The sequence below is a fragment of the Oncorhynchus mykiss genome, chromosome 16, assembly GCF_013265735.2.
Source record: "Oncorhynchus mykiss isolate Arlee chromosome 16, USDA_OmykA_1.1, whole genome shotgun sequence".
NCBI lineage: Eukaryota > Metazoa > Chordata > Actinopteri > Salmoniformes > Salmonidae > Oncorhynchus > Oncorhynchus mykiss.
Window position 1 is genome coordinate 12,767,594 of NC_048580.1, and position 25,000 is coordinate 12,792,593.

Genomic DNA, 25,000 nt, shown 5'->3' on the forward strand with positions numbered 1-25,000 from the left:
CTTCACTGCCACCAGAGAAGGACCAATTGGCCCTCTTATAATGGACCACAGAGCCTGCCTCACAATCTTCCACATGCATTCTCTCTCTCTCTCTCTCTCAGACCTACCCCATCTAAGACACATGTTGAAGCTCAGCGATTGGACACAAAGTGTTACTTGGAAAGTGAAGAAAGAAATGTAGCTAACAAGCAAATCACTTTTGGTGTGTGGGTGAATAGGGTCAGAGTTTGACAGTGAGAGTTGTGAGAGCAGGAATGTGTAGACAGGTTGCCGGGCGACGAGGGGTCAGACCCTGATACCATGGTGGGATTTTAGTCTCCGATCACCAACACCCTTGATGTCTTCGGACCCCTGTGGAAATTCTTAGTCTTAAGTACGGTACTGTATAAAGGTGTTAACTTCACATATGGAGACAGTAGCTGTGTTCGAATACCCATACTAACATACTGTATGCTATGAGTTCATTTTAATATACTGTAAACAAACAGTATCCTTTCAGTTGAGCGTACTAGGACTTTCACCTGTCTACCAGAAGTTGATGCTGTTGTTATGCAACCTCTTGCTAGCTTGTTAGCAAAACAAATGACTAGCTAAACATTTTACGACTTCAGGTGTGTTTGTAAATTCAATCTGGAGTGCCAGAGTGCGCTCTGGGAGTTCATCAATTCAGAGTGTTATCAGATTGTCCGTTTGTAAATTCAGAGCGTTTCACTCTCGGCAGGTTCAGAGTGCCACTGGACGCTCTGGCCGAGGAGTAGGGTTGATCCGAGCATTCTGACCTCACAACAGCAGTCAAGCACCCAAGGTAACTGGCTAACATTGGCTAACTTGCTAGCTACTTCCAGACACAAATGAGAAAACACCTCACTCTTACCATTTTACCTGCCCTAGCAGAGCTGGTTAGGCTGTTTTCATGTTATCCAGAGTCTTGTTGACTGTCACTGTGCTGCTGGCAACAATTAAATACGCGTTTTTTGCTGACGTTTACTGACACCAGCCATATTCAACGGGTGTTGAGCGTTTGTAAATTCATCAGTTATTCTGCGCAATGACACACTCATAGGAGAGTGCTCTGAAGTCAGAAATAGATAGCCAGAACAAATTTACGAAAGCACCCAAATGAGAACTTACAACAACTATACCACTTAGCTAGGCTAAGAATGGCTGGAATAATCAAGTCAATAAACGTTGGGTAGTTAGTTAATATACCGGCAAGTTCGATGTATTAGTAGCCAATTAACGTTAGGTAGCTAGCTAACATACCGGTACAAACTGCTGTAATGATATGCTATGCGGTTCGTAAGGACAGCGTAGCATGTGTCGGCACTTAACTTGGCGGCTCTCTTTGAGCCGAAGCAGGCACCGTGGAGAGCTCCAACACAACACTCTTTGTTCCTGCCCTGTGGCAGGTCTCAGCTACCAACTTGAGTCGAAAGGCATGGCAGCAGTCACCTGAATGGTTGTTCTGTACAGTAGATCCACCTCTTGAATTGGATTCTGTGTCCATTGAACTTGAGATGGACTAAATCATGTGTGAAACAAAAGGACATTTGATTGAACGCCTGCCGTTTTTTGCTGTGGGTCTTTGAGATGGAGATTTATAGGCCCAAACATATCTATATTTCATTAGCCTCAGGCCGTGATAGATAAATCACCTGTGTGATCATAATGAATTAATTCATGTCAGCATTTTACACCTTTTAAGCATGATTGAATAGGCTCTATAAGGGTGGATTTGTTTCTGTGTCCTTTTCATTTCAGCGTGTACATATGCATCAGGAATGTGTACATGCATCAATTACTTAGAGGGAGATTTAAATATTAATTCCACCTATTGCCTTATTAGACTATGATGTGAGGCAACAATGCATCCAAATACCCTGTGTGTGTTGGGAACACAAGGGAAAGCCGTTACAGAGAGGGGCATTACAGCTGGTGCAAATGACCTTTGCTTTCTCGCTTTCCAAATAATACATGCAATACTTTTGGAACCGCAAACCCAGGCAGTCCAGTTGAAGAAGTCATTGAGGCCTGTATAATAAAAATAAAAAAACATGAGAAAAGAGCACATTTAGTCTCTGAATTGGGCTGCCAGTCTATCAAATCGTTATTGCCTGTTTGTCTCTCTCTGTCTCTCTCTCTGTGTGTTGGAGGCTCATTTTGTTGGCACATTGCCATTGTAATGTGTTAAGTTCCTGTAAATAAGACTGGAAGGTTGTTAATGTTGCTTTACTTGACGTTTTCTTGATCTGGATGTGTATGTTATGGTTTCGGTAGGGGCTGATGTGCTGTTTCCCCATGTACAGATGTAGGTTCTTAATTTGAAAATCATTCTGCAGCAACAGGATTTTAATGTGAATTTATGTAAATCACAAAGCTCATCAGCATTTCCTGCAGGAACATTCTAAGCAAGAAAATAGTTATAACATTAAGATCCTATATCTGTAGTAGAGGCACTTGCATTTTAGATTGGAATTACCCTCACAAAACACCTTTCGTTTTGTTAATACTTAAACATCTGAAGTGGTAAATTCATGTTGTCCTGCGTCAAGAGGTAATTTATAAGGAGGTTGATGTTTTTTGTCATGAATCTTGCCATGGAGGCAGAACTGTGCGATTTCCGCTAGATGGGCCAGCTGCAAAGTCAAAATGTATTATATTGTAAAAATTCAGGAAAACTAAGATAAGCTTTTTGTCTTAATTTATAGTTACGGTTAAGCATTAGGGTTAGCAGTGTTGTTAAGGTTAGGGTAAAAAAAATCTGATTTAATGAATTAGCGGCTGTGCCAGCTAATGACCACTCGGCAGTAGTGCGGCCTCCAGAACAAGATTCATGACAAAAAAATTATAACTTGCACATTTTTGGGTCAGAGAGTTGTAAAAAATAAACAGAGTTTGTGAATATATGGCCCCAAATGTGTACAGTAAATCATTTATCAGTAATAATTACACAATTACTGGCTGACACTGTCAGAAACTAACATCTGCTTTGTCTTCAACAAAGCGTGGAGCACACCAAATTACAAAAATTATTGTCATTCCATCTGTAATCCAATGAATGCCAACCATGCTTTTTCCTGTCCATCGCTAGCTATGTTTTCATTAACTCGTCCAGTGATTTAAAAAAAAAATGAAATTTAGAAAGTTGGCATACAAAATAAATGCGACAACAGTTTCCATTTAACTATCTTAGCTCGACTTAATGACTTCACTCCAGAAAAAAAGCTGTTCAAGAAAAAGGGGGCTTTCATATAATTCTAAATTAATTAATAATAATAATAATCATTTTGTTTAAAAAATAATGATATTTTTGAGATTATTTCGTTTTCAAATAACAGAAAGTGAGCAAATTATAATCTGAATAAAGGACAAAATAAGATTTATAAAGGCCAAAATATTTATTTCTGTTTTTAGAGGAAGATAAACTGTAAGCCCACCGTACCTATTTTTTGGACAAGGACATCCTGGCCGGCCAAACCCTCCCCTAACCTGGACGACGCTGGGACAATTGTGCGCCGCCCTATGGGACTCCCAATCACGGCCGGTTGTGATACAGCCAACCTAACTAAGGAACACATTTGACGATACCCTCCTTCTTAACGAGTCTATTGTCCTACTAATAGCCCATAATGGCGCTGTACAACGCGACCGGGAGTAGCCTACAGTATTACAGTAAGAGCAAAATAATCCTAACATTTCCACACCCCAATTGTAGTCTAATTGTAGTATCAAATTGATATTCAGTGAAAAGAAAAAATTGCGTTGGTTTATCAAGAACAGTCCCCATGCTGGTCTCCGAGCAGCGCTGTCTTGACCTCTGAATGCTGTCTCTTCCATTAATTTTGAAAGGGTTTTTTCCAGTAAGCAACAATTTGTTTACCTTCATTAGCCTACCTTGTTCCAATATTTCTGTCATTCAGTGATATTTATTCCCATAGCAATTCGTTATAGATCCATAACGAAATAAATAGATAAATAAATGAAAAAGTATTTTTATCATTATTTTATTAATGACAGCATAAAGATGCTGATGAAGAAATACTGTACTGTACAGTATATGCTTTATCTGACATGTTGCGGTTACATGAGGTCGCCAACACTTTATATATTTGGATAATAAAGCATTTCAAGCATTTTGAAGCTAGAAGCCGCCTGCATTTGTTTATTAGGCTACTCTGCAGTCTGACAAGTAAATATAGCCTACAGTACTTACTGTAGTAAACATGGTAAAGTGCCTAATTCCTTACATAAGGGAGAGCAGGCCATGTCCAGACCATGTCTTGGAGACCTCAAGTACTCATTAACTCTGCCTTTAACTGCTTTTTCAGGTTACATTAGTCATGGACAGAAATTTCTGAGACACAGTGGTTACACATCCTTGGAATAGCAAAACAGCATAACAGTCCGGACGGCGCCCTTGCTGTGCCTGGTGAGCAGTTGGTCAAGTTCTGTTGTCAGAAGAGGCATGGAAATATCACTGTGAACCGACGACCTGACAAACCTGCCACATATGTTGACTCTGCCTGTCGGAGAGCTCACAGGTGTGCCTGGCATGGATTGTGACTCCATCTTGTTCCTCTCCCTCTTGAACGGGTCATTCTCCGCCTGACTCTCCGCCAATGCCGCCTGACTCTCCGCCAAATGACGGGTGACTCTCTGCCAATACCGCCTGGCTCTGGACCAATGCACCAGTTGTCGCCCGTTTCTCTGCCCTCATTATCTACTGTTTCTCTTTCTGCTGGTCTGCCTTCCTAGACCCAATCTCGGTCTTCAAAGTTTGAATCTGATCCATGAGCACCTTAATCAGATGGGCAGAATGGTACCGCCCTGAGCCCTCATCGATTACAGTGGCCTATGATAGAAACGGTAGATCAATTAAGAATTAAGTGACTCCAACACACACAAGCTGCGTACACATGTTAAGAATCTAGCAAAACTAACCGCTTTCTTGGCAACCAATGAGCTTTTTTCAGGTGGAGTTTGGGACGTGGTGAGGAGTACTGGAAAGGTGTGAATTTCAGCTTACAATAGGCCATAAGTATACAGCAGATCGCCGATTTGTCCTCACTTTGATTATGCTGTAACAACATACCAGGATCTCTATTAATTTAAGTGAGCAGATTATGGCTTTCAGGAGGAACTGAGAATCTAGTTCAGCCAATACAGTTTTTTTTAAAGCAATTAGTATATTTGAGTTTAACCACAATACTTGTTGTATTATTTGTTCTGTCTTTTCTGGTGGAAATTGAAACCAACTTTCTCTGGTTTGTTTAAAAAATAACTATTTTGGAGATTAATTTGTTTTCAAATAACCGAAAGTGAGCGATGAAAAAGGACATTCTTGAACATAGGATGAGACATTCTTACTCATTTGTAAATAAAGCCAGTTTGCTATTTATAATTATATATTTCTGTTTTTAGAGGGAGAGAAATCAAAAGCCCACCGTCGCCTCAGATCTCCCGGGCCGCGGCCGGCACGGGTATCGAACCAGCATCTGTAGTAACGCGATGCAGTCTTAGACTGTTTCGCCACTCGGGAGGCCCCATCCACAAAGTTTTTAATGCTGATGCTGATCAATTGCCTTGCGCAAAGTATCAAACTACAGGGAGGTGTTGGCAAGAGTCTATTGTCCTGCTATAGTCCATAATGGTCTATTATAATACATGGTGAATCTATTGTCCTGCTAATGGTCTATTATAATACATGGTGAGTATATTGTCCTGCTAATAGTCCATAATGGTCTATTACAATACATGGTGAGTCTATTGTCCTGCTAATGGTCTATTACAATACATGGTGAGTATATTGTCCTGCTAATAGTCCATAATGGTCTATTATAATACATGGTGAGTCTACTGTCCTGCTAATGGTCTATTATAATACATGGTGAGTATATTGTCCTGCTAATGGTCTATTATAATACATGGTGAGTCTATTGTCCTGCTAATGGTCTATTATAATACATGGTGAGTATATTGTCCTGCTAATAGTCCATAATGGTCTATTACAATACATGGTGAGTCTATTGTCCTGCTAATAGTCCATAATGGTCTATTATAATACATGGTGAGTCTATTGTCCTGCTAATGGTCTATTATAATACATGGTGAGTATATTGTCCTGCTAATAGTCCATAATGGTCTATTATAATACATGGTGAGTCTATTGTCCTGCTAATGGTCTATTACCATACATGGTGAGTATATTGTCCTGCTAATAGTCCATAATGGTCTATTATAATACATGGTGAGTCTACTGTCCTGCTAATGGTCTATTATAATACATGGTGAGTATATTGTCCTGCTAATGGTCTATTATAATACATGGTGAGTCTATTGTCCTGCTAATGGTCTATTATAATACATGGTGAGTCTATTGTCCTGCTAATGGTCTATTATAATACATGGTGAGTCTATTGTCCTGCTAATGGTCTATTATAATACATGGTGAGTCTATTGTCCTGCTAATGGTCTATTATAATACATGGTGAGTCTATTGTCCTGCTAATGGTCTATTATAATACATGGTGAGTCTATTGTCCTGCTAATGGTCTATTATAATACATGGTGAGTCTATTGTCCTGCTAATGGTCTATTATAATACATGGTGAGTATATTGTCCTGCTAATAGTCCATAATGGTCTATTACAATACATGGTGAGTTTATTGTCCTGCTAATAGTCCATAATGGTCTATTATAATACATGGTGAGTCTATTGTCCTGCTAATGGTCTATTATAATACATGGTGAGTATATTGTCCTGCTAATAGTCCATAATGGTCTATTATAATGCATGGTGAGTCTATTGTCCTGCTAATGGTCTATTATAATACATGGTGAGTATATTGTCCTGCTAATAGTCCATAATGGTCTATTATAATACATGGTGAGTCTATTGTCCTGCTAATAGCCCATAATGGTATATTATAATACATGGTGAGTCTATTGTCCTGCTAATAGCCCATAATGGTCTATTATAATACATGGTGAGTCTATTGTCCTGCTATAGTCCATAATGGTCTATTATAATACATGGTGAGTCTATTGTCCTGCTAATAGCCCATAATGGTCTATTATAATACATGGTGAGTCTATTGTCCTGCTAATAGCCCATAATGGTCTATTATAATACATGGTGAGTCTATTGTCCTGATAATAGTCCATAATGGTCTATTATAATACATGGTGAGTCTATTGTCCTGCTAATAGCCCATAATGGTCTATTATAATACATGGTGAGTCTATTGTCCTGCTAATAGCCCATAATGGACTATAATATTATATGGTGTCCAGGTCAGGATAACCAAAACATTTATTTATTAAAGACTATCAGAAAGAATGTTGGTAATTATTTATTTTTTATCCAAAGTAGTAACACAAAAATAAGTGTGTTTTTTCTGGGTGTGCGCGTGCAGGACAGGGAAATCGCAATTCTTACACTATTGTTCTAAATTCAATCACCTTCATCCTCATCATTCAGTTCATTGAAATTCAATTCTGAAGTTGTGCACAATTATCAGTTTCTATTAGATTTATGTTCACCATTCATTGTCAATTAGAGACACGGTAGGACCCAAAAGCATAATCAGTGCTCTAACTCCCTCTTGCGCTGGTCTGGAGCAATGAAGCAGTGACACTGGGTACCGTACTGAACCAAAAATGACCCACAGCATAATCTCAAAGCTTTTAGTTGAGCAACCACTGTGCAGTGTGGAATAAAAAGGTTGTGGTTGAAGAGTCTCCGTTACCCATTTAGGCAAATAACGCATTTATAAATTGGCGACACCCTGTATGCCTTCCCACCTATCTGTTTCATGTCTCAGGTAGCCTGCGAGTATAATGCAATAATTTACTAATATTTTCCATATTCTAATCATTCCCATGTGCCTGAATGTATCGCCATGGTCCGTGCCATGGTGAAACTTGCACTCCTGTAGATCGCAAATAAGTGGATGGTGAAGCTTGCCAGCCAACCAGAAAAGCAGGGCGAAGCAATTCGGGCGTTGCCAGAGACTTTAATGTTAATTTATTTACCATAAGCCACCTCCAACGTCATTTTAGAGAATTTAAACCGGCTTCGCAACCGCAGACCACATGTAACCACGCTAGCGCAGGACCTCCACATCTGGCTTCTTCACCTGCGGGACCGTCTGAGAACAACCACCTGGACAACTGATGAAATTATCGGTTTGCACAACCAAAGAATTTCTGCACGAACTGTAAGAAACCGTTTCAGGGAAACTTCTCTGCATGCTCGTTGTCCTCACCAGGGTCTTGACCTGACTGCAGTTTGGCATCGTTACCAACTTCAGTGGGCAAATGCTCACCTTCAATGGCCACTGGCATGCTGGAGACGTGTGAATCCCAATTTCAACTGTACTTGGCAGATGGCAGACAGCGTTTATGGCATCGTGTGGGTGAGCGGTTTTCTGATGTCAAAATCGTGAACAGAGTGCCCCGTGGTGGTGGGGTTATGGTATGGGCAGGCAGGCATAAGCTTCGGACAATGAACACAATTTCATTTTATCGATTGCAATTTGAATGCACAGAAATACCGTGATGAGATCCTGAGGCCCATTACCGTGCCATTCATCCACTGTCATCACCTCATGTTTCAGCATGATAATGCACAGCCCCATGTTGCAAAGATCTGTACACAATTCCTGGAAGCTGAAAATGTCTGTTCTTCCTTGGCCTGCATACTCACCAGACATGTCACCCATTGAGCAAGTTTGGGATGCTGTGGATCGACAGTGTGCCAGTTCTCGCCAATATCCTGCAACTTCGCACAGCCATTGAAGAGGAGTGGGACAACATTCAACAGGCCACAATCAACTCTATATGAAGGAGATGTCACGCTGCATGAGGAAAATTGTGGTCACACCAGATACTGACCCCTCTCTTTTTTTTTTAAGTATCTGTGACCAACAGAGGCATATCTGAACACACAGTCATGTGAAATCCATAGATTTAAGGCTAAATTAAATTATTTAAATTGACAGATTTTCTTATATGAACTGTAACTCAGTAAACTCTTACACTTTTATTGAATTAGACAAGTCAGTTAAGAACAAATTCTTATTTACAATGACGGCTTACACCGGCCAACGCTGGGCCAATTGTGCGCCGCCCTATAGGACTCCCAATCACAGCCGGTTGTGATAAAGCCTGGATTCGAACCAGTGTGTCTGTAGTGACTCCTCTAGCATTGAGATGCTGTGCATTAGACCGCTGCGCCACTCGGGAATTTGTTGCATGTTGTGTTTACATTTCAGTGTTAAAGAACACCGTTTCCATCATCAAAATGAAAATGCACCCTGTTGAAAGGATCAAAATGTTGTTGATCGTTAGAAAATGTATTTTTTATCAACCGTTTTCATTACACATGTCATAATGTATTTTTTATCAACCGTTTATTACACGTCGTAATGTTTTTTTTTTATCAACCGTTTATGTCGTAATGTATTTTTTTAATAAATGGAAACCTGCCTAGTAACTCGTGTTACATCATTCACACAAATGGATTACAAATCCTTTTTTATCATTGCTCGACTCTATCACAGTTGATTTGATGACCACTTACTACTAGTCCTTGGCTTTCTGAATACCCTGGCTCAACAGGATTTGATGTAATCCTACTCACTGAACAGATGGACAGAAGGTAAAGCCACTATGCTATAATTGCTCTGCACTCACAAACCTTTTACTATTAGAGGTGGAAACACAATATAACTGTAGACCCATCCTAGTGTGTAAAATGACTTTGAAAATACACATTTTCCAGACCTTGCTGTTAGGTTAATTTTAGGTTCTGAATGAAAGGTGAAAATATATATTTTCTTGACGTTGAAAATACATATTTTCCTGATGTTGATTACAGCTTTGAGTCTTGGGTATGTCTGTATCAGCTTTGCACATCTGGATTTGGGATTTTCTCTTATTCTTCCTTGGAGATTTTCTCAAGCTCTGTTAAATTAGATGGGGAGCGGCGGTGAACAGCAATCTTCAAGTCTTTCCACAGATTTTCAATGAGATTCAAGTCTGGGCTTTGGCTATGCCACTCAAGGACTTTCACATTCTTGTTCTGAAGCCATTCCAGCATTGCTTTGGCTGTATGCTTGGGGTCATTGTCCTGTTAGACTGGGGTGAAGATATCAGCTCTAAGGTCGTTGGCACTCTGAAGCAGGTTCTCATCAAGGATTTGCCTGTATTTGGTTTTCTTTATTATTACCTCTATCCTTACCAGTCTCCAAGTCCCTGCCTCTGAAAAGCATCCCAATAGCATGATTCTACCACCGCCATGCTTCATGGTAGGGATTGTGTTAGATGGGTGATGATTTGTGCCTGGTTTTCTCCAGACATAGAGCTTTGCATTCAGGCCAAAGAGTTAAATGTATCTGTCATCAAACCACAGAAACATTTGCCTTATTCACTTAGTCTTTCAAGTGCCTTTCTACAAACTCCATGCATGCTGTCATGTGCCTTATTCTCAGCAGTGGCCTCCGGCTACTCTCCCATAAAGCCCAGATTGGTGAAGTGCTTTAGAGACAGGGATGTTCTCTCATCTCAGCCAAGGAACTCTGTAGTTCTATCAGGGTTGATATTGGGTTCTTTGTCACGTCCCTGACCAAGGTCCTTCTTGCATGTTTGCTCAGTTTGGTTGGATGGTCAGCACTAGGCAGAGGCTGAGTAGTTCCATATTTTTTCAATTTCACCAATGATGGCGACCACTAGGCTCTTGAAAACTTTCAACACTCCAGAAATTGTTTTATACCTTTCCCCAGGTATATGCCTCATCACAATTATATCTTGGAGCTCTACAGACAGTTCCTTGTACTTCATACTATAGTTTCTGCCCTGACATGCAGTGTCAAATGTGGGACCTTATATAGACAGGTGTGATTATTTCTATATCATGTCCAAACAATTCAATTTGCCACAGGTGGACACCAATCAAGTTGTAAGGACATTGGGAAGGAAAATTGGATGCACCTGAGCTCAATTTGGAGTTTCATAGTGAATGGGTGTGAATACTTATGTAAATGAGATTTCTGTATTTAATTTTCAATAAATCACATTGTCATTATTTGGGAATTGTGTGTATATGGGTGAGAGAAAAAAATATTTTAATACATTTTCAATTCAGTCTTTCAAAATGTTGAATAAATCAAAAGGTATGAATATAATAATATATGCCATCTAGCAAACATTTTTATCCAAAGCGCCTTAAAGTCCTGCATGCATGCTGAATGACGTAAATGTCATGTAAAAACAAAGACTTGCAAAGCATGTTGGGTATTATTCTAATGAAAAATCTGAAGCAAACACAGACGTCTATGACTGGTTCAGATTTGGTCCGTTCCGGAACAGACCTCCGTGGACGTTGAAATAAAGGCCGGTCTGGACCGCGCCAAAAAAAGGACCAAAAATAGAAGATGCTGTCGGTCCATGCTTATGTAACTAGTGTGAAATTGCTAGCTAGTTAGCGGTGCGCGCTAGTAGCGTTTCAATCTGTGATGTCACTCACTCTGAGACCTTGAAGTAGTTATTTCCCTTGCTCTGCAGTGGTTGTGGATTTTGTGGAGCAACAGGTAACGATGCTTTAAGTGTGACTGGTGTTCGTGTGTGCAGAGGATTCCTGGTTCAAGCCCAGGTTGAGGCGATTAGAGGGACAGAAGCAATACTGTTACACTTAGTAGAATGTTTGATGATGCAATTTTCACTTTATAATAATTTTTTTTTAACATAAATTAAAAGCAATTTGGCAAGAGTCCCTAGGGACCTTCTGCACACATCAACAGTCACCCTCGAAGCATCGTTACCCATCGCGCCACAAAAGCCGCGGCCCTTGCAGAGCAAGGGGAACTACTACTTCAAGGTCTCAGAGCAAGTGACGTCACTGATTGAAACGCTATTTAGCGCCCACGCTAACTAAGCTAGCCGTTTCACATCCGTTACACAGGCACCCTAGTCATAGACGGTTCTTTCTTCTACCGCACAGCAAGCAGTACCGGAGCGCCAAGTCTAGGTCCAAGACGCTTCTAAACAGCTTCTACCCCCAAGCCATAATACTCCTGAACACCGAATCAAATAGCTACCCAGACTATTTGCATTGCTCCCCCCCCCCCCCCCCCCCTCTTTTACACTGCTGCTTCTCATCTATGCATTGTCACTTTTAATAACTCTACCAACATGTACATATTACCTCAACTAACCTGCACATTGACTCCGTACCGGTAACCCCTGTATATAGTCTTGCTATTGTTAATTTACTGCTGCTCTTTAATTACTTGTTACTTTTATTTCTTATTCTTATCCATATTTTTTTTAACTGCATTGCTGGTTTGGGGCTCGTAAGTAAGCATTTCACTGTGAGGTGAACCTGTGAGGTCTACCTGTTGTATTAGGCGCAAGTGACCAATGCAATTTGATTTGAACACAGCTCGTGCTTGGTTGTAGCCTGGTCTCAGATCCATTCGTATTTTTCTCTTTGTAAATCCATCACACTCTATTTAGTATGATATGTTATTTTTCGTATGGTATGTATTCATTTGTGGATATCTCACACATTTTGTATGACGGTTAGGGTTAAGTTTAGGAATTAGGGTTAGGGGAAGGATTAGCTCAAATGTTTAAGGTTTGGGTTATGTGAAGGGTTAGCTAAAGGGTTAAGGCTAGGGAAGGGTTAGCTAGCATGCTAAGTAGTTGAAAAGTAGCTCAAAATAAGTAAATAGTTGAAAAGTTGCTAACTAACTAAAATGCTAACGTAGTCCATGATGAGATTTGAACTCGCAACCTTTGGGTTGTTAAGCGTTTGCATTATACATTCACCCATCCCGACCAACCGCCTCTGTTTTATGTAACCATATCAAACATAACACACAGTATCATATTAAAATCAAATCAAAATCAAATGTATTTATATAGCCCTTCGTACATCAGCTGATATCTCAAAGTGCTGTACAGAAACCCAGCCTAAAACCCCAAACAGCAAGCAATGCAGGTGTAGAAGCACGGTGGCAAGGAAAAACTCCCTAGAAAGGCCAAAACCTAGGAAGAAACCTAGAGAGGAACCAGGCTATGTACTAATTCGAGTGTCCTGGATTTACGTTTACTATGTTGCTTCTAGTCGATGAGACCAGGCTGGGTCTGCCCATATTGACCTATCCGCAGCGGGCACATGAATCTGAGTTTTACTGTGTCCTATTTAGATTACGGCGATGTAGTGCTGTTGTGAATTCACGGCTTCAATGGACATTTCCTCTCTGAGCAGCGACGCTCTGGTTAATACATAGAGTACCCAAGGATACTACTGTTCAGGCGCCCGAGTAGTAGCAGTCATCAATTCAGACGGAGCCTATTCTGATACAAGCAAGTTCCACACTGGCTACTTTGCCACTTATCGCAGGAGGAGTGCGTGTGATTTCTGTTTCTGAATGCCACTTTAGAACGGGAACGGGAAGGCAAAGCAGACAGAGGGCGATAGAGTTCCTGATGTTCAGGGATTCCTCAGGATGCGTTTTTCTCTAAGAAGCACTATCGGGACAGGATTTACATGGCTTTAGAGCTAATGGTAAGACTTTTTCTGCCCATTACTTGTATTTTTGAGAAGAAAAGAGTGTTTGAAATGTTTTTATGCTAATGATTTTACAGAATGAAGTGCCAGTCTATTGCAGGGTCCTACTAAAGTCAGTGTATCAGACTGTCTGTCACTATTTGTCCGTTTCATAGAATGGTCATCCTGGGTGAACGACTTTTTTTTGGATATATTGGCCAAGTTATTATTTGCCGGGAATACTGTATTTACTTGTTATAGAACGCATACAAACGTGTAACCGTAATTTCTCGACATGACACCACAACGTGAAAATCGTTATCCCATACCTACAAAACTATATGGAATTCGTTAATTCTGACCCTTTGCAATAACACTCACGTGAATTAAAGGTTTACAATACTATATTAATACATTTTAAGTGTACAGTTACATTATCCCGTTGTACTTAATGCTGGCATGATTATCCTAAGGGTCATCCAATTAGCGTGAACATTCTCAACAATCTGTTGCCTTGACTTTGTAGATGTAAGGTGAAAGTAGCCTAACTGCAAACGAAAGTGTCCTTTGTTAGGCTTGGGATGTCCCTTCCCATTGAAGTTAACATTTAAAATGTTTAAGCTTAGGGTTCTGTAAGGTTTAGGGTAGGGATGTCCCAAAGATCCCTGAACCAGAATTTAATCCCCAATGTCCCAAACTGATCTGTGAAAAAGAGGGGTAGCCTACCTCGGTTTAATTATCAAGGGTGTTGCATGCATATGCATCATTTGCATAACACACTACAGCTACTGCATACATAATAGAAGCCTTCCTTCTCTGACACCTGATGACGTAATACAAGCCTTCCTTTGTCTGACACCTGATGACATAATATAAGCCTTCCTTTGTCTGACACCTGATGACATAATACAAGCCTTCCTTCTCTGACGCCTGATGACGTAATACAAGCCTTCCTTTCTCTGACACCTGATGACGTAATACAAGCCTTCCTTTGTCTGACACCTGATGACATAATACAAGCCTTCCTTCTCTGACACCTGATGACATAATACAAGCCTTCCTTTCTCTGACACCTGATGACGTAATACAAGCCTTCCTTTGTCTGACACCTGATGACGTAATACAAGCCTTCCTTTGTCTGACACCTGATGACGTAATACAAGCCTTCCTTTGTCTGACACCTGATGACATAATACAAGCCTTCCTTTGTCTGACACCTGATGACGTAATACAAGCCTTCCTTTCTCTGACACCTGAAGGACATAATACAAGCCTTCCTTCTCTGACACCTGATGACAAGCCTTCCTTTCTCTGACACCTGATAACATAATACAAGCCTTCCTTTCTCTGACACCTGATAACATAATACAAGCCTTCCTTTCTCTGACACCTGATAACATAATACAAGCCTTCCTTTCTCTGACACCTGATGACATAATACAAGCCTTCCTTTCTCTGACACCTGATGACATAATACAAGCCTTTCTTTCTCTGACACCTGATGACATAATACAAGTTTTCCTTTCTCTGACACCCGATAACAAGCCTTCCTTTCTCTGACACCTGATGACATAATACAAGCCTTCCTTTCTCTGACACCTGATGACATAATTACAAGCCTTCCTTTCTCTGACACCTGATGACATAATTACAAGCCTTCCTTTCTCTGACACCTAATAACATAATACAAGCCTTCCTTTCTCTGACACCTGATGACAAGCCTTCCTTTTCTGACACCTGATGACATAATACAAGCCTTCCTTTCTCTGACACCTGATGACATAATGCTGTATGCGGAATGTTAATTCAATATCTAAAAGTGTCTTAAAAACATACTGCAATTTGTCAGCCTCCACACACAAGTCAAATGCAGCCCAGAACTAGATCTCATCAATTGATGTTAAATCAATGGCCCATATGCTAAGCTACAAGAGTTCATCCCGTTGCTTAATAAACATAACCTCTGGGCTGGACGCAATAGTAACCTTCTCCAAGTGTAAGATGAGGATGCAAACATCAAAGTCAATGCTGATGTTTAGCCAGGTCATCGTGTTTACCATTTCGGCTGCGTACACATTGCCGTGGGCTCATCACTGATCTCACTGAGTCAGAAGTCAGGACCCTTCCTGGTTAGGGTCAACAAGCTGCTTCTAGCATTGAACCTTTACTGGATACTCACTGAATTGCATTTCCACTATGTCTACAAGAGGCGTGTCTTGCTCTCATTCAGTTGTCTTGTCTGTTTGTATCCAGTAGTAGAGAGAGGGAATTGTAGAGCAGTTGAGTACTTGGCTGTGTCCATTTTTACATTTAGACATAATTACTATATTTCTAAATGTCTTTCAATGTTGCTCATCAAAGGAGACCAAAACATTTTTGGATCATGCTCCAAATAATCAGTCTGGGTGCCAATAGCTTGTTAAGCTTTCTCCCTCTCATTAAAGACAATGGGTAATTGGATTCAGCCTGCGTTCAGGCACTGCATTTAATGCTCTTTAAGTCTGGAGCCCCCTTATCGAATTAGATTTCTTTAATTAGCTGTCCAGAAATGTTTGTTCCAACCATCCATCATTGCCACCTAGACCAATCTGTAGCCAGCAGCAGTGAACAGAACAGGGAGAAAATAACGAAAGAGGGATTCATTGAATAAGCTTGTCATTTGAAACAAATTCAGTTTGCTGCGTCTGTCCGGTCCATTCTCCCCAAACCTGCATAGAATCAGTTCACTTCCATCCAGAGGACAGAAAAACGGAACACTGACGGAGAGGTTTGGCTTCTGCTATGCATGTTAGACCTTCAAAAAGAGTATGCGAATCAGGGTCTGTGTTTTGGATTAAAGTGCTTGAAAACTCAGTCAACGCTTTCGCCTTTGTCTCCTCTACATTTGAGAATGATGAGTTTGGCTTTGAGTTTATTATTTAGAGCCCTTGAGGCAGTCAGCTGTGAAAGTTATTTTATACAATTGCTGGCTCAAATAATGTTATTTCTCTGCATTCCTCTGCTCATATCAGAAAAAGTATGCAAGTTGGACACTTATAAATCAAAATATTTGTTTTTAAAGTGCTCAAGCTACCAAACAGCCTTTGTTTGTCCAGCTGACTCATGCCCATGGTACTGAAAATGTAGTGATGGGTGCTGTCCATGGTGCTGAACAGTACTGTTGCTTTTGTGGCTGCTGTCCATGGTGCTGAATAGGCTGGTGCTATTGGGGCTACTGATATTACTGGATCAACACTGAGTATACAAAACAATAGGAACACTTTCATAATATTGAGTTGTACCCCTTTTGCCCTCAGGACAGCCTCAATTCATTGGGGCATGGACTAAAAGGTGTCGAAAGCGTTCCACAGGGTTGCTGGCCCATGTTGACTCCAATGCTTCCCACAGTTGTGTCAAGTTGGCTGGATGTCCTTTGGGTGGTGGACCATTCTTGATACACACAGGAAACTGTTGAGCATGAAAAACCCAGCAGTGTTGCAGTTCTTCACACAAACCAGTGGGCCTGGCACCTACTACCAAAGGTGGTACCACATTTAAAGGCACTGAAGTCTTTTGTCTTTCCCATTCACCCTCTGAATGGCACATACACATTCCATGTCTCAATTGTCTCAAGGCTTTAAAATCCTTCTTTAATCTGTCACCTCCCCTTCATCTACACCGATTTGAAGTGGATTTAACAGGTGACATCAATAAGGGATCATAGCTTTCACCTGGATTCACCTGGTCAGTCTATGTCATTGAAAGAGCAGGTGTTCCTAATGTTTTGTACACTATTGAGGATGCTAGTGCTGTCCATGGAGCTGAACAGTACTGGCGTTATTGGGGCTGCTGTCCATGGTGCTGAATAATACTGCGATACCTTTAGGCTTGCAATCTTTCGTGCTGCAGCCCTCTGCAGTGCCACATTATGAAGTATAATGATGTCCATTGACATACTTTAGTTCACTTACCGGTGTTGTATTATAAATAGCTAAAGCACAGTGTCGAGGACATTATGCTCAACATCCATTGTGTCATAGTTTTGTTTCATTACGATTAACACAAAAAACACTCTAGTCAGGAGCATTCATTTGTGGCAATCTGGATGATAAAGCACATAATTATATTAATTTATATTATATTAATTATATAATTATATTAATTTGTTCCCCTGATTTAGGTCATTAATCTCTGAACATGAGTCATTCACAGATTCTTTTTAATGAGCGGAAAAACACTCACAAATATACCAAATCTAACCAATTATTAGTCTTTTGATTCCTCTCGTTATTTGCCTTAATTTTGCATTCTTCAATTCATCTTGTTTATCGTGTAGGCTTCAGTAGCTTTAGTAGAGCTTGTAGGGGGGCAATCTGCAGTTGCTACATCCATTGTTAGACTTTTAAATGAATGATATTTACCCATTGATTCATAAACAATTGAACTTATACTATAGATGTCTCATGAGTTCAGTTCAACTGTGACATCAAATCGGAATGCCCAAATATTTAGTTTGCAAACAATGTAAATGTTAGAACTATCATCTTGATACAGATATTTCTGAGGGTTGTAGATATTTCAGAGATGTTTCAGGGAGGCTCTCTTGCATGAGAAAATCAAGGTGCTCCGGTGTTAGTGTTGATGGGCATCAGTGCCATCATTACTCTCCTCTGGCTCCTGCTCCACTACAACCCAGTCCTGCCTGATTACCTTTCACTGTGGATAATGAGGGCTAAATTTCACCAGCCTAATATATATTAAAGCTCTCTGGGAAAGACCATTACACAATGTCCAATGAAGAATACATTAAAGAGATGTAACTTTTTTTTGGGCAAGGTATTTTCTTTTCCAAGACAGTAGAGCGCTATTGGACGGATTAATATGTTGTAAAGGTTTATCAAGTTTCTAGTGAAAAGTTAAGTAAAGATGGCAGTTTTTTTTTTACTGATCTACTAATTACCGGTAAGAGTAATCCTTCCTTTCGGTGTTATTGTCAGTTCCGAAAACATCACATTCCCTTTCCGCCTCATTATTCCCAATGAATAGTTTCCCGTTTAGATAGCTCGCCTGGCTAATGGTGTTTCTCCTCACAGAGTTAGTGAAACACCGGTGACAGAACTGGATTAACAGTGTTAACAAGTTAAATGTGGTCCATTACCTAGCTGCCCTTTGCCTGCTTCTCAGACAATACACATTTATGGCTTCCAAAGTACCATGTTACTTTCCAGTCTCCTCCATTTCATAGACATTAGATTACAGGAAGAACCAACAGCCTATTCAAGAAAACCTTTCAGAGAAAACATATTGTAGTTTTTCTCTTCTTATGCCAACTTTTTCCACTTTACAAAATATTGGAAATCATTTCTTTCTCCGAAAATATATTAGCTTTCCCTCTCAAAGAATATTAATAAAAGATAGTTGTTGTCAAAGTAGATGTGGAGCCTTTTTGTGAGATTGTGCTGCTGGGAGGTTGAGCCAATGGCACAGGAAGGCAGGTGTTGTCTCTGTTACTCTAAGGGATTAAAGCTGAAGTGAAGGGCTCTGTCTTGGTCCATTAGCTTATTGAGACCTATATCAATACTGGGGAAGATGTTTACCGTGTGGATGTTCGTGCGTGTGTGTGTGCGTGTGTGGGCATACATGCGTGCATGCGTGTGTGGGCGTGTGTGCTCTTGTTTGGTGTGTGTGGATGTATGTTTTTAAAATGTCTCTACAGTCAATTACCTGGGTGGATTAAATGCTCAAAAGCTCTGCTCCATGAGAAAACCAGACATATTTTGGCATTAAAGCTTTGAAACCCCAGTGTTAATTTTGCTTTTGAGTCTTGGTTGTCAGAGGTCTCTCTGGTTTCATCTGGGAACAGAACTACAATTGGGGAAAGATATGCATCTGTTCTGACAATGGAGTGTATGAAATTACATTTTCTCTCCAAAGAAGCTCTTGGTTGAGAGGAGCAAAGACAATAATTATCAGTCTACTTACATGACCAGGGGCGCAACTTTCACTGGGGATGGAGGGGGCATGTCCCCCACATTCTGAAATTGCATTTTCGTGCCCTCCCCCAGTTTTATCATTGGATTGTGATACAAAACCATGCAGACGCCTCCAAGCCGTCGGGCAGACTGTTTGGAGTGCTTATCTGACTGGATAATTGTTTTAAATAAAAAATAATCCCCCCCACTACTTAAACCAAAGTTGCGCCCCTGTACATGACTGTGTAGCAATGTGCATTTGTAACAGTATAGACTACATCTGTCCCCTCACCCTGACCTGGGCACGAACCAGGGACGCTCTGCACACATCAACGGTCACCCTCGAAGCATCGTTACCCATCGCTCCACGGCCGCGGCCCTTGTGGAGCAAGGGAAACCACTACTTCAAGGTCTCAGAGCAAGTGACGTCACCGATTGAAACGCTATTTAGTGCGCACCACCGCTAACTAGCTAGCCATTTCACATCCGTTACACTCACCCCCCTTTTGACCTCCTCCTTTTCCGCATCAACCAGTGATCCGGGTCAACAGCATCAATGTAACAGTATAGCTTCCGTCCCTCTCCTCGCCCCAACCTGGGCTCGAACCAGGGATCCTCTGCACACATCAACAGTCACCGTCGAAGCATCGTTACCCATCGCTCCACAAAAGCCGCAGCCCTTGCAGAGCAAGGGGAACCACTACTTCAAGGTCTCAAAGCGAGTGACGTCACCAATTGAAACGCTATTAGCACGCACCACCGCTAACTAGTTAGCCATTTCACATCGGTTACACATTGTTCGGAAAGAGCTCGCAAGTTAAGCATTTCACTGTACTGTTTAAATCTGCTGTATACGTGACAATAACACTTGCAACTCGAATCAGTTCAGAAAGAGAAGGGCTTGATGTTATAAGGAATCGGGTAGCTTGATAGCCTACGTCACGATATGTCTCTGTCTGTGTGGTATTTTTCCTTTGCTCAGGACTAAAGCCTTCTACCAATGTATGTACTATTGAAACATAATTTCAACCCATTGCATTTCTCCATTGGTTTTATATTTTAGCTTGAGCGAAATTGCTTTTATTAATTTAACTAGGCAAGTCAGTTAAGAACAAATTCTTATTTGCAATGACAGCCTACCAGGGAACAGTGGGTTAACTGCCTCATTCAGGGGGAGAACAACAGATTTGACCTTGTCAGCTCGGGGACTCGATCCAGCAACCTTTCGGTTACTGGCCCAATGCTCTAACCACTAAGCTTCCTGCCGCCCCAAGTATGACGCAAAACATTGCATTCTGCACCGTCTGTGAGATCCACACAGTCATGAATTCACAGTACCTGCATATCTTAGCGATTGCATGCATTTTTACCCTAGCACTATCCTCTTACAATCCTCTTTCAATACATTTTCCCAAAACATTTTTGGGGGTATATTATCAGTAGTGAAGGGATACATGGAAGAGACCGATTTTCATATAATTAGTTACCAATGAAGACACGAAGGGAACATCAAAGCTATACTTTATTGTGGAGCGTTACTGTAATATCTCTCAGGTGGAAAACACTATAAACTACACTGGCTACATCAAAGGGAATAGTTGAATGTAGTTCCTCCCTGGTGGTATTACATGAGAGAACCTGCATTTGATAGAAGACCCCCGTAGCCCTTCGAAAAAATACTTTCACTAAGTTAAAATTGGGTAGGATATGTCCTTTGAAATGGACTGACTCAGATTCCTTTCCGAATACCTGCAATTCTCCTGTGAGGGTTAGGTTTTCGGGATTCTGGAGATGGAATAGTGGACAATGTAGAGAAAGAGTTAATATGTTAACAAGATACCATGCCAAGATACCATGACAGGGAAGATACCATGTCAAAGATACCATGTCAAAGATACCATGTCAAAGATACCATGTCAATGATACCATGTCAATGATACCATGTCAAAGATACCGTGGCATAGTTTGTTTGTTCTGTGTTGTCGGTGTTCATGTTAACATGTGGATGTAAAGATTTCAGCTATTATGACCTGGCTATGAAACTAATTAGACCTAGTGGATAGGGCCAAGAGGAGTTTTTCCTGTTCAAGTCAGGATGGCAGGACAAAACCTGCACTTATTATGACATACACGACAGAAAAGTAATTTTCCTTATCTTTCTTTCTTTCTTTATTTCTCTCTCTCTCTCTCTCTCTCTCTCTCTCTCTCGCCCTCCAGGTAGGCACGCAGTAACGATTGACAAAAATGCAGAAGAGGTCATGGCACTTCAAATGGTTAGGGAAAGGACTTCTGCTGTTAGCTACTTGTTGCCTGTCTCAAGACACAGATGGTAAGTCCTCTATACCTCCTCCTCAGTACCCATATCCTATGCACACTGTACAAATATGTATGTATGTATATATGTGTGTGTGTGTGTGTGTATGTATGTATGTATGTATGTATGTATTTATGTATGTATGTATGTATGTATGTATATGTGTGTGTGTGTGTGTGTATGTATGTATGTATGTATGTATGTATATGTGTATATATACAACAGATTTGACCTTGTCAGCTCGGGGTATATATACATACACACATACATACATACATACAACGACATATATACACTACCGTTCAAAAGTTTGGGGTCACTAAGACATTTCCTTGTTTTTGAAAGAAAAGCAAATTTTTTGTCCATTAAAATAACACCAAATTGATCAGACATACAGTGTAGACATTGTTAATGTTGTAAATGACTATTGTAACTGGAAATGGCTGTTTTTTTTAATGGAATGTCTACGTAGGTGTACAGAGGCCCATTACCAGTAACCGTCACTCCTGTGTTCCAATGGCATGCTGTGTTAACTAATCCAAGTTTATCATCTTAAAAGGCTAATTGATCATTAGAAAACCCTTTTGCAATTATGTTAACACAGCCGAAAACTGTTGTTCTGATTAAAGAAGCAATAAAACTGGCCATCTTTAGACTAGTTGAGGATCTGGAGCATCAGCATTTGTGGGTTCGATTACAGGCTCAAAATGCCTAGAAACAAATAACTTTCTTCTGAAACTCGTCAGTCTATTCTTGTTCTGAGAAATGAAGGCTATTCCATGTGAGAAATTGCCAAGAAACTGAAGATCTGGTACAAAGCCTTGTACTACTCCCTTCACAGAACAGCGCAAACTGTCTCTCACCAGAGTGGGAGGCCCTGGTGCACAACTGAGCAAGAGGACAAGTACAGTGGTTCCTCCTTTAAAAGTTGCGTCATACAGCGGCACACCTCTCTAACCAGAATAGAAAGAGGAGTGGGAGGCCCCACTGCAGAGCAAGAGGACAAGTACATTAGAGAGTCTAGTTTGAGAAACAGACGCCTCACAAGTCTTTTTTTCTTCTTTTTCCTCATCTTATCCGGCTGTTGCCATGCACCCGCAAAAAAGTTTGCTCAGATGCGCAAGTGCCTTTTGAATTTTGAATTTTACTTTACGAACAACAAGTGGGCTTAATTGGAGTCTATTTTCTTTGGAGCCTAGCCCTATATAAAATAGCCTACCTCAGCCAGTTAAGTTATGAGGTTTAACAGCCAAATAGAAGTAGGATTTTTTTATTAGGCCTACTTACAATTGCAACTGGTCAAACATGTAGCATCCTACATGAAACAATAATTTAAAGAAAGAAGTCTGCACGTTCAAACGAAAACATTGTAACTAAAAAGAAAGCGCATATTTGTAATTCCCAAACTCTAAAAGTAATTGGAAAGGTAGATACAAATTATGTGTGACATTGTGGTTATTATAAAGAATGTAGCCCATCATGCAAGTTATTTCAATTAGCAAGACAATAGACTTTTTATAGCCCGGCTACTGTTGTGAAATTCTTGCAATGTAAAAAACTTGCAATGTATTCGATGCTTAAGTACTCTAATGATATTTTGTTTTACAAATATATATATATATATATAAAACATTTCTTACCGAACCGTGATGCCCGCAGGTTGCCTTTGCCGATCGTACATCATCTTCATTCATCCGTGAGTCAATGGCTTGAATAGTCATTGACTCACTCATGCGTTGAAAGGTGCGAGGGACGAAATGGAGTCACAATCCAAGCCAGGCACACCTGTGAGCTCTGGAACTCCACCTCCAACAGGCAGAGTCAGGATTTCGTTTCACCCTGACATTTCCATTCCTTTTCTGACAACAGAACTTGACCAACTGCTCACCAGGCACAGCAAGGGCCAGCTGGACCTTTATGCTGTTCTGCTATTCCAAGGATGTGTAACCGAAGAGAGATACCATGAGTGGGCACAGAATACATAGCCTTCCTGCTGTGGCCGTCTATTTCAGCACCGTTTCGCGCGGCTCTGAGACAAGCATGGAGAAACGAATATTGTTCAAATATTCCATGATATTCTTAAGACATGTGTTAACTGAATATAAGCAAGTGATGTCTGCTAAATAATCAAGTTAGGTTTCTCCAGAAGTAAATCATTCTAAATGACTTGCTTTATTTACAAATGAGTGAGAATGTCTCACACCATGTTCAAGAATGGTATTTTTCTCGCTCACTCTAGGTTAAATGAAAACGAAATCTCTCCAAAATGTTACTTTTTAAACAAAGCAATTATTAATTAATTTACAATTATATAAAAGCCCCTTAGATGTTAATATAGAGTCCTCCAGTCCTCTAAATGTAATTATTGGCGGGAAGTCACATCATTTGAAAAAATATTTTTAGATATACTGTTAAAAATGGTGTAGGTCTTATTTATTTAAAGAGCATAATGAAGTTAGAAGCAAAAGCCTACATCTATTTTAGCACTGTTTCACTCTACTCTGAGACAAGCACGACACAGGGATTCTTTAGCCAAATAGCCCAGTACTGTACTGCCAGACATCACGTTGTACAGCGCCATATTTTCCGTTCCATCCTAACTGAAACCCAGAGGGTTTTTCATGGAATAGAAACACGATAATATTAATCTAATTTAAGCAAGTACCAGTCGAAAGTTTGGACACACCTACTCATTCAAGGATTTTCTATATTTTTACTATTTTCTACATTGTAGAATAACAGTGATGACGTCACAACTGTAGGAGGTGTAGCCCTTCATGCACATGTTTCCTATTAGCAGGACAATATACTTTTTTATAATCCGGCTACTGTTGTGAAAATCCCTCAATTTGCAATGTATCTGATGCTTAAGTACTCGGATGTGTTACATTTCTAACTCAAAACAACAGTACAGTATTTCTTCATCAACATCTTTATGCTTTCGTTAATAAAATAGAATAACAAGAAAAAAGGACATTCAAATGTGGATGTTTATATTTCACCTAATCTCCATTTGGGTATTGGTTAGACAATAATTTGAAAATTAGGTTGCAGAAATGTTATGCTCTTAGTGTAACCTTTATTTAACTTGGCAAGTCAGTTAAGAAAAAAATATTATTTACAAGGACAGCCTACTCCTTCTTAAAGACTACTGCAGACTGTCATTTTCCGTTCCAGCA

The 25,000-nt window shown here is 40.3% G+C and overlaps 1 protein-coding gene across 5 annotated transcripts in view; it reads left to right on the plus strand.

Annotated features, from left to right (window-relative positions):
* LOC110492834 (protocadherin-15-like) overlaps positions 1-25,000 on the plus strand; it is a 303,676-nt gene that overhangs the window by 56,661 nt on the left and 222,015 nt on the right. For 3 of the 5 annotated variants that reach the window (XM_036946202.1, XM_036946206.1, XM_036946204.1), the window contains exon 2: positions 21,725-21,836. In XM_036946202.1, coding sequence (XP_036802097.1) covers positions 21,752-21,836 — 85 coding nt within the window. In that variant the 5' untranslated portion in view covers positions 21,725-21,751. Of the gene's footprint in view, positions 1-13,223; positions 13,575-21,724; positions 21,837-25,000 lie in introns of those variants that run through there. The other 2 variants (XM_036946203.1, XM_036946205.1) reach the window with 1 other exon arrangement.